The sequence below is a fragment of the Columba livia genome, unplaced genomic scaffold (genome assembly GCF_036013475.1).
Source record: "Columba livia isolate bColLiv1 breed racing homer unplaced genomic scaffold, bColLiv1.pat.W.v2 Scaffold_135, whole genome shotgun sequence".
In the NCBI taxonomy this organism is placed as follows: domain Eukaryota; kingdom Metazoa; phylum Chordata; class Aves; order Columbiformes; family Columbidae; genus Columba; species Columba livia.
In genome coordinates this window covers 265,001-274,883 of record NW_027043031.1, presented here as the reverse complement: position 1 = coordinate 274,883, position 9,883 = coordinate 265,001, and the positions used below count along the sequence as shown (strand labels likewise).

Below are 9,883 nucleotides of genomic sequence, written 5' to 3'. Positions count from 1 at the left end.
ACCAGTTCTCTCTCATCTCTTTATCAGTGATCTGGATGAGGGGATCAGGCGCACCCTGACTATGTTTTCAGATGACACCAATTTGGGTGGGAGTGTTGATCTGCTGGAGGGTACGAAGGCTCTACAGAGGGATCTGGAGCTGCTGCTTCATTAGGCTGAGGCCATTTGTGTGAGGTTTAACAAGGCCAAGTGTCAGGTCCTGCACTTTGGTCATAACAATGCCCTGCAACACTACAGGCTTGGGGAAGAGTAGCTGGGAAGCTGCCTGGTGGAAAAGGACCTGGGGTTGTTGATTGACAGCAGCTGAACATGAGCCAGCGTGTGCCCAGGTTGCCAAAAAGGCCAATGGCTTGATGTGCATCAAGAATAGTGTAGTGGGCAGAACCGGAGCAGCGATCATCCCCTTGTACTCGGCACTGGTGAGGCCATAACTCAAATCCTTGGTTCAGTTTTGGGCCCATCACTGTAGGAAAGATCTTGGGGTGTTGGAGTGAGTGCAGAGGAGGGGGACAAGGCTGTTGAGGGTCTGGAGCACAAGTCTGCTGAGGAGCAGTTGGGGGTTCTGAGGCTGTTTATCCTGCAGAAAAGGAGGCTGAGAGGAGACCTTTTTGCTCTGTACAACTCTCTGAAAAGAGGTTGTAGCATGGAGGGTGTTGGTCTTCTCCTGAGTAGCAAGTGAGAGGATGAGAGGAAGTGGACTCAGCTTGTACCAGAGAAAGTTCAGAATTGATATTAGGAAACATTTCGTCATGGAAAGGGTTGTGAAGCAGTGGAACAGGCTGCCCAGGGAAGTGGTTGAGTCACCATTCTCTGTTCCTTAGCACAGCTTCTAGGAGGATCTGTTCCATCATCTTCCCAGGCACAGGTAAGAGGCTGACAGGTCAGTAGTTTTCAGAGTCCTTCTTTCTACAGCAGAGAAACACTGCCACACATCGCAGGTTAAAACGTGGAGACTGGACATGAGGAGGAAGAAATGTCACTCAAAGGGCAGTGCTGTGGTACGGGAAATCATCCAGAAGGAGCAGGAGATCAGTCCATGTACTTGTGTTTCCAGGAACAGAGCATGAGAGTGGAGACACATCAGTCAATGTATGGAAATACCAGGGTGAGAGCAAGGGGAGGAAGTGAGATGGGTGTCTACAGCCTGCAGGGAAACAGAAGCAGCTGAGGGACAGTGTAGGACAAACTGTGGTGGAGATGGCAAAGGGCACTGGCAAGGCTGGATGTCACCAAGAGAACTCAAGTCTTTGTCCCCTTGGCTATGGCAATGGCCTCTGCCACCAAGGCCTGTGAGCAGACATGTTGTCCTCAGGCACTGGGGCACCTCGTGGCCTCCTTGCACACCCCAGTAAGGCTGGGAACGGTCACACCATTGTCCTTCACTCAGCACCACACAGCCCACATCCCCTGCCCCAGGAAGAGCCCTGAGCAATGTGTGAGGGACAGGATCTGCCTTCCCAGGAGCTGGGGGTCAGGCCTTGGCCTCTCTGCTTCATCCAACTAAACCAGGGTTTTCTCAGCACCTCAGCTGCCTGCACGCTTCCCTTTGTTTATCTGCCATCATGGCCTCCAGTTCTCTGCTCTAACGAGTCCCTGGGGAGGCTTTGCTGGTACTTGCCCTCAGTGGAACTCATTAATACTTCAAGGAACTTAGTGCTTTTTTCTTCTGGCTTTGACTTCTGGAAAGGTTTGTGCAGTCTCCTCTCAGCACCTGAGTGATGTTCAAGGACTCAGCACCCAATGCACCATGGGGCTCATTACACTCAAGAAAGCTCTAACAAACCATGTCTCTTCTTGTAATTTCCTTCCAATCTTGTATAGTTAATTAGAGAGTTTTCTTTGTGTAATTATGGAGAAAGATTTCAAAAAGCTTCTGATAAAAAAGTCTTTCTATTGTAAAGGGTGTATTTTAATCCTTTTCAGTTTGGAGAAGATGCGATTGCAGCATTGTCTGATGTGGATCCAGGGTCTCTCCTAAGGAGGTCTGGACTGGCTGGAGAAGCTGTCCCTTGAGGTCTCCACCGTGTGGACAACCTTGCTCCTCACCTCCCCAACCCCATCGTTTCTCTCATTGGCCCCCTGGGCCTTGCATCCGTTTTCCTCACACCAGACTTCACTGCAGTCTGCAGCTGGATGTGCCAGCTCCTTTGCACCAGCTCCCACCTGCTCTCCTTGCAGACCCAAGTGCACACAGGAAACAGGGACTTTGCTTTCCCCTTGAACAAACAAAACACAACTGATGAGAGTCATGATTAAAAGAAAACACACTCCTCAACTGTACACCAAGGACAAGCTGCCACCACTGAGGTTCACCTTCTCCAAGGCAGAACCATGCAAGAAATGTTTTAGACAGAAAGGAAATTATAAAATAAACACAATAAAAGAGTTGGCTAGAGACAGAATAGACAGACTACTGAAAGACAAGGAAGCTTTTAACTCCTTGAAGCTGAAAGCAGCAACTGGATTGTTGACAAGTGTGTGAGTGATCAAACAGTAAGAGGAAGGGAAACCCAGAGAGCAATCGCAAGTGTTGTGTGCAGATCAGCTGCTGGAAATGGGACCTCAGACACGGTCAGTTCAGTCAGGGCAGGAGGAAATACCTGGAGGATGAGGGAGATGAGATGCACAGGTAACAGAGAGAGTGCTGAGAAGGCAAATGTAGTGGAGGATCAGAAGTTCTCCTCTTGCTCTTAATGCACATCCTGAAAAGTCTCATTTTGATCTAACGGGAAAACACTGATATTTAAAGTATTCAAAAGAAAGAAAGGAGAATTACAACACCAACAGTGTTTGATGTTTAAAGTTGCAAGAACACATTTCCTTCACTCTACATATTTCAATTGGTTTCTTTTTCCCTCCATTTTTAAAAAAAGGTTCTCTAGATTTCTCTCCTACCAAAGCCTCCAGCATTAAGAAAGATAATCCTTGTGTCTTGTACAGAGCCGAAGGCACCAAACAATCCACAGCCATGGGCTGTCAGTGCCACTTTTTACCCTTGGCACACAGTGAGTCATGCTGGAAGCTGTTGGCCACTCTTGACTGATGGAGGAAAGAGGGATAAAAAGGTTAATTGAGCTTCTTCTCTTTTTAGATGGCCATGTTGACAGTGATCTCAACAGACCTGTGTTGTCTGTCTTTCTATGTGATCATAAGGAAAATATTATATTTATGTGTTGGTAAATATATAGTAAAATGTATAAGTGTGTCCAGTTATATTTCATACCAGAACTCTCCAAGGAAGAATCTTTCTTCAGATAAATTGCTGTTTTGATATTGTCTTTGTCACCCGTCCCCTGCCCCACTGGCCACTGGGACTAGGGTGCCCTCAGCCGCCTTCCTTGTGCTGACAATATCTTTGGAGAAGCCCTCCTGGGTGCCCTCCCCTTGCACGGCCATTTCAGCCACTGCTCAGCGTTGGCTTTGCCGGCTCCATCCCTGCACCCCCAGGCCAGGTGTCTGTCTGTCTGTCTGTCTCCTGGGCAGCCTGTTCCCCTCCAGCCTCCCTGCACGTCCTTCTGCTGTTTGATCTCCTAAGTCAGGGGGTCCCTGTTCATCCATGCTGACCTCTTGCCAGGCCCTGCTGGACTCCCTGGCCATCAGATTGGTTTCTTCCTGGGCTCTGAGGACATCGCCCCTGAACAAGGACTCACAGCCTGTTTGTTCTCCAGGACAGCCAAAGCAGATCCTCCAGTAATGAAATCAGCTCTCCCGCAGGACTGCACTCTTGTTCTGCAGTTGTCCTGCTTCTCCACCATCTCATGGTCACTGCAGCCATGGCCACACTCATCCTTCAGATCCCCGGCCTGATCCACCTTGTCTGTCAGTAGGAGACCAGCCCTAGTCAGCTCGTTCATGTTTGTCTCAAAATGCTGTATTCCACACCTGCAGGAGCCTCCTGGGTTGCTTGTGCTGTTGCCCTCCCAGCAGACCAAGACATGGTCCAACTTGCCATGTAATCAAGGACCTGTGAGCATGAAGCTTCCTCCAAGACAAGGCTCTGTGCACACCAGGCTCCCCTCTGCACAGAGCTCATCTCCAGCTCCTCATCCACCCGCCTGCCTTCCCGAGGAGCCCTGACCACCCCTGGCTGCCCTCCCACCACTGAGCTGTCCCACCAGGGCTCTGCAGTCCCCATGGGGAGCACGGTGCTGCCTGCCCAGCAGAAACGACAGTGCTGGGTGGGAAAAAGGAGAGGCAGGTGCAGGGGAAGTGTCTGGAGGTTGGCTGTGAGGTGACCCCTGGTGCCAGAAGAGGATGATGCAAGGTGAGGGGTCATGTGAGGGAGGTAGATTTTGAAGTCACATCTTTGGAAACAATCCAACTGGGCACGTGGTGAGTCAGGCCTAGTGATGTCACCTGGATGCTGGAAAACACACCCAGCAGTGCTGAGAGCCTGGGAGACGGGAGATGCAGGAGAAGGGGAAGATGACACGGCTGGAGGTGGGTTGTGATGCCACTTCTATTGCAGTTACCTGGGGCAGATGTAGGCCAAGCAAACATGGATGCGTTATTACTTGTGAGGTCACCTCATGACAGCAATGTGATTGGCCAGGGGTAGGCAGGTATCATGAGGTCATCAAGGACGCCAGATGGGAAGGCTGCAGACAAATGACCGTGCCCCTGGTGGGGCCCTGCCCTGGAGTGAAGCCACCTGTACGTGCCATGGGAAACTGTGGGACGTGCATGAGAAAGTGAGGGATGTGAGAAGGGACCAGAGGACCAAGGCAATGGAATCCAAACTATAAAATTTGAGTGCAAGTGGAGAAAACCTGAGCCCATTGGGGAAAAAATAACTCATGATGGTTATGAATTGGTGAGGAGACCGGGGCAGAGAAAAGGAGGGATCAAGGTGGATCATGGAAGAAGCAGCCTGTGGAAGAGTGGGGAGGAGAGGGATTCAAGTGACCAGCTGCTCATGGGGAGGTGGCTGGTCAGTGCTGCTCTGGCCACCCCCCCTGCCTGATCACCATGGTCTGTCCTGCTTATTAGACTGGTTTCAGCTGGGGTAGAGTTAATTATCTTCATAGCAACTCTATGGCACTGTGTTTTAAACCTGTGATGGAAACAGTGTTGATCGCACGCCCATGTTTCAGTCAGCGCTGAGCGGTGCTTGCACAGAGTCAAGGCCTTTTCTGCTTCTCACACTGAGAAGTGAGAGTAGGCTGGGGGTGCCCAAGAAACTGAGAGGAGACACAGCTGGGACAGCTGACCCCAGCTGACCAAAGGGATCTTCTGTAGCACATGAAGTCATGCTCAGCAATAAATCTGGGAGAAGAAGTAAGGGGGGAACACTCAGAGTGATGGCGTTTGTCTTCCCAAGTAACTGCTATGTGTGATGGAGCCCTGATTTTCTGGAGATGGCTGAACACCCACCTGCCAATGCAAAGCAGGGGATAGATTCCTTATATTTCTTTGATTGCGCACACAGCTTTTGCTTTACCAATTAAACTGTCTTTATCTCAACCCTCGAGTTTTCTTTTACTTTTAAGATCTTCCCCTCATCCTGCCACAGCAACAGTGTTGTGCTGAGCTGATGACTAGGGTTAAACTACAATATTTCTTAAACTCTGTTCCTGGCTATTTACTGTGTGAGTGGGTTCACTGTTGTGTGTGTGTTTGGGTGTAAATGTATGCACACGCTTTCTTGGTCAGGTCTAAGTGAGGCTAGCGAGGAAGAGGGAACACCAGGATATGAAGAGAACTGGGGCTGGAATGGCCAAGTGGGCAATATCTATGAGTCTGGGTTGACCCAAACCCCAGGTCCACACTGGAGGGACCACAGGGGTGTGTGAAACTGCAGGTAAGTTCTACCTGGGATGTGCAGACAACTCATGCAACCTTCACAGCAGCTCAGTCTGAGAGGAGGAACAGGACACGCTCAGTACTGTTGCTCATGGTTGTGTAAAAGTGCTGCTGTTGGTGTGGTGACTGTGAAGGTGCTGTTCCCTGTTGGAACAGGTCTGTGTGGGGTGGGCTGTTTCCATGTTTGTTTCCCTGCAGATACCTGGATTTAGTGCTTTGCCATGGGTTGACTCCACCTTGGGCCATGTCTCACTCTGTGGGCTCCAGTCACTGCCCACCTCAGGCACACAGGTACATGTGTATCTCATGGGCTCTCCAGGCAGCTCCAGAGTCCTCTCCTGGAGGATTGTCCTCTGCCCCATCATGCTCTGGGGCAGCCCAGTCTGACTGTATCTCATGACCAGTCCCCTTCTCCGCTGTCAACAGACAACAAGGGTTGTGTCTTAAACCACAACTCTGTTGTCTATCAGCTACCAACGTGACAATGAGCTTTGACCTCAGGCCCTTTTGAGTGAAATTCCTGGGCCTGTTGTTGAGATCAGCTTTAGAACAACAACCAAATATTGAGGAACTGCTGAGAGGAGATGTCATTTTATTACGGAGATGCTGTGGGAGACCAAGCTCTGAAACAGTGTTAGGAAAACAGTTATACAGGTTTCACGTGTTTTAAAAATATTAATAATGGGTACATTTTTCAGGATAGTCAGCTAAACACAAACAATTATGTAGGAACATAAAAACCACAAATAACAATATGGGTAATGCTAACAAATTAAGAGGGATAAAACAAGGTACAGGCCTGCACTGGGATACAAATAGACATCATTTGTGGACAGTGATGGAATGCTGATCAGTATAGACAAACACCCATGAAATCACTTTTCTAATAGACTCCTTGAGCTCCTGGTTCCTCATGCTGTAGACGAGGGGGTTCACTGCTGGAGGCACCACCGAGTACAGAACAGACACCACCAGGTCCAGGGATGGGGAAGAGATGGAGGGGGGCTTCAGGTAGGCAAACATGCCAGTGCTGATGAACAGGGAGACCACGGCCAGGTGAGGGAGGCAGGTGGAAAAGGCTTTGTGCCGTCCCTGCTCAGAGGGGATCCTCAGCACGGCCCTCAAGATCTGCACATAGGATACCACTATGAAAACAAAACACGTAAAACCTAAACAGGCACTGACCACAAGAAGCCCAAGTTCCCTGAGGTAGGAGTGTGAGCAGGAGAGCTTGAGGATCTGGGGGATTTCACAGAAGAACTGGCCCAGGGCATTGCCCTTGCACAGGGGCAGTGAAAATGTATTGGCCGTGTGCAGCAGAGAATAGAGGAACCCAGTGGCCCAGGCAGCTGCTGCCATGTGGACACAAGCTCTGCTGCCCAGGAGGGTCCCGTAGTGCAGGGGTTTGCAGATGGCAACGTAGCGGTCGTAGGACATGATGGTGAGAAGAGAATACTCTGAACCAAACAAGAAACAAAAAAAAAAGACCTGTGCAGCACATCCTGCATAGGAAATGACCTTGGTGTCCCACAGAGAGTTGGCCATGGATTTGGGGACAATGGTGGAGATGCAGCCCAGGTCGAGGAGGGCGAGGTTGAGCAGGAAGAAGTACATGGGGGTGTGGAGGTGCTGGTCCCAGGCTATGGTGGTGATGATGAGGCCGTTGCCCAGGAGGGCAGCCAGGTAGATGCCCAGGAAGAGCCAGAAGTGCAAGAGCTGCAGCTCCCGTGTGTCTGTGAACGGCAGGAGGAGGAACTGGGTGATGGAGCTGCTGTTGGACATTTGCTTTTCCTGAGCATGGGGCGCTGTCATGAGGAAAAAAAAGACAGTGAGAAGCCAGGGAAGAGTTCTGCGACAAAAATGATACCAAGTCCCATAGACCCTCCCCTGTCACACACAGACACCCTTTTCTTTTCCTAGGAGAACTTTCTCCAGCACTGTGGCTATAGCCCTGCTTGGTGCTGGAAAATGTGCAACCAAGAGCGGGGCCTCTGCCCATGGGCCATCGATAAGTCAGCCCAGCTCTGCAGAAGTGGGGCCACAGGAACGGTGGGGACTGTCTGGTTCTGCTAACACAGAAGGGCTGCCAGCACTTGCTTTCCCAGTCATAAGGAACAGAGATGGTGAAGGTAGTTTGGGCTTTCCAGGTTTTTTTACACCTCCCTCCATATTCATTGCGGAGCGTTCTTGTTTTTCATGGTTTTTTTCAATGTTTTTCATTGACTAACATGGCAGTTGTGATAGTAAAGACCTACCCATACATGTTTCTGGATTAATTTCTCTCCTATAGCTTATTTTTGTTATTTAAAATTCGCATATCTACTTAGTTGAAACCAATATTCTCATCCTTCTCAAAATGTCTGTATGCCTTTGTATGTGTATTCTTCTCCTGGTTTTCCCCAGATAAAACATTCCTCTATATAAACTTAAAGCACACTATACCATAGAAAAAGTGTTTCACCTCAGGTGTTGAACATAATCCAAACAGCAGCAGGAGCAGTCTCCCCAAAGTAAGTGCTGAACACACACGAAGACTAGCACAGTTTGCTAAAAAGAGCTGCCAGAACCCTACTGCTATGCTCACTGTAAAATATATACCTATACATATATATATTGAATTCATATAGAGACGTATTTGGCAACAATCACAGTTCCAAAGATGTATTCCTTTGTAGGTTGTGGAAAGTACTTTTTGGGCCTTTTTTATTTATTTTTTCCACAGAACAAAATAAAATTTATATCCATCCTGTTGTTTCTTCCATTTACTCAGCAGTTTCCAAAGCAATAGGTCTGTGCAATTCTCCTAATTCTGCCTTTTGGACAGGAGGATCTATCCTAGGGCATCAACCATGTGGCAAAGCTGAGCTTTCTCAGTCCAATTCAATATTCTGCTGAGGGCCTTCCTCTTCTCTGGATGATGTCTCCAGATGTCCTTAGTTCTCTTTATCCTGACGTTCTTGGGTGTCAGAAACCCGCAGCATTTCTGCTGCACTCAGGGAGAACAGAGCGAGTCCTGCGAGACCAGAGGGTGCCTGTGGGTCAGTGCAGAGTGAGGGCAGCTGCTCTGTCCCTCTGTCTTGATCCAGCTGCCCTGGGCTGGCACCTTTCTGAGATGGAGCCTGATCACCCTCCCATGTTACCCTGAAAAGCCACCAGGCACTGCTGAGAGCAGAGGGATCCACCTCAGACCATGACAGGTCTCACCCTTTCCTAAGGTCTCAGCACCCAACGTTTAGCCAACGTTAGCCAACACACACAGCTCATTCCCCAGCCCCACAGACTGCATTGCCCACAGCCCACAGGTCAGAGCAAAGCTGGGACACGTGTGCCCATGGACACACCTGCAGGAAAGGACCCACAAGCTCAGGCTGTGACTCTGCAGCTGAAACTGCCATCCCCAGAGAGCCTGACAGCAAGAACAAGATCCCAACAGCAGTGACCCAGAACAGGGGAGCAAGAAGGAAAATGCGGTGAGGGTGGGTGTGAGAGAGGCCAGGGCAGAGGCAGCCGGGCACTCAGACAGCGTCACCCTTCCCCAGCTGTGCAGCACCTCCCAGACACCAACACTGCCGGGCAGCTGCTCTCAGCCCCTGTGCTCTGCAGAGGAACTGGAGCTCTGGCTGCACAGGAGCTGCTTCATGCCTTGGAGCCCCCGGCCCTGAGGGCAGAGGCTTTGCTGGGTGGGACAGGAGGCCAGGGGGCTGCTCACAGGAGGGATCTGCACTGCAGGGGGTCACAGGCACTTTTCTCTGTTCTCCCTCCCATAACCATTCCGGGTTTGGTTTCCTCTCATTTCTGATCATTTCCCTGCTGCCTGGAGATTCTCCCCTGGGAGGTGTTCCCCTGTCCATGTCTCTTCCCTGTCAGTGCTCACAGACCATCCCACCCTCTGTGCCCTCCCCCTGGCCCTACAGATCCTGCCTGTTCACAGGGCACTGCCTGGGGGCATCTTCCTGTTTGCAGGCTGGAAAACAGATTACAGATTAACTGTAAGGTTTCCAGCGTAGGTGATGCTGTTTCTGCATAGGCAGAGGAGAGCCAAGGAATGTCAGGATTCTCTTGAAGACCTACTGCAGTTCAT

At 50.2% G+C, this 9,883-nt stretch overlaps 1 protein-coding gene across 1 annotated transcript; it reads right to left on the bottom strand.

Annotated features, from left to right (window-relative positions):
- Positions 1 to 6,388: 6,388 nt before the first annotated feature.
- On the bottom strand, positions 6,389 to 7,584 carry LOC135577756 (olfactory receptor 14J1-like). Its single transcript, XM_065047877.1, has one exon. The coding sequence runs from the start codon at positions 7,582 to 7,584 to the stop codon at positions 6,625 to 6,627; it is 960 nt and encodes a 319-aa protein (XP_064903949.1). The 3' UTR covers positions 6,389 to 6,624.
- Between the last annotated feature and the right edge of the window lie 2,299 nt (positions 7,585 to 9,883).

Bases quoted from the DNA above. Each gene is read 5' to 3' on its own strand.
- LOC135577756 (XM_065047877.1), bottom strand. From the start codon at position 7,584: ATGTCCAACAGCAGCTCCATCACCCAGTTCCTCCTCCTGCCGTTCACA.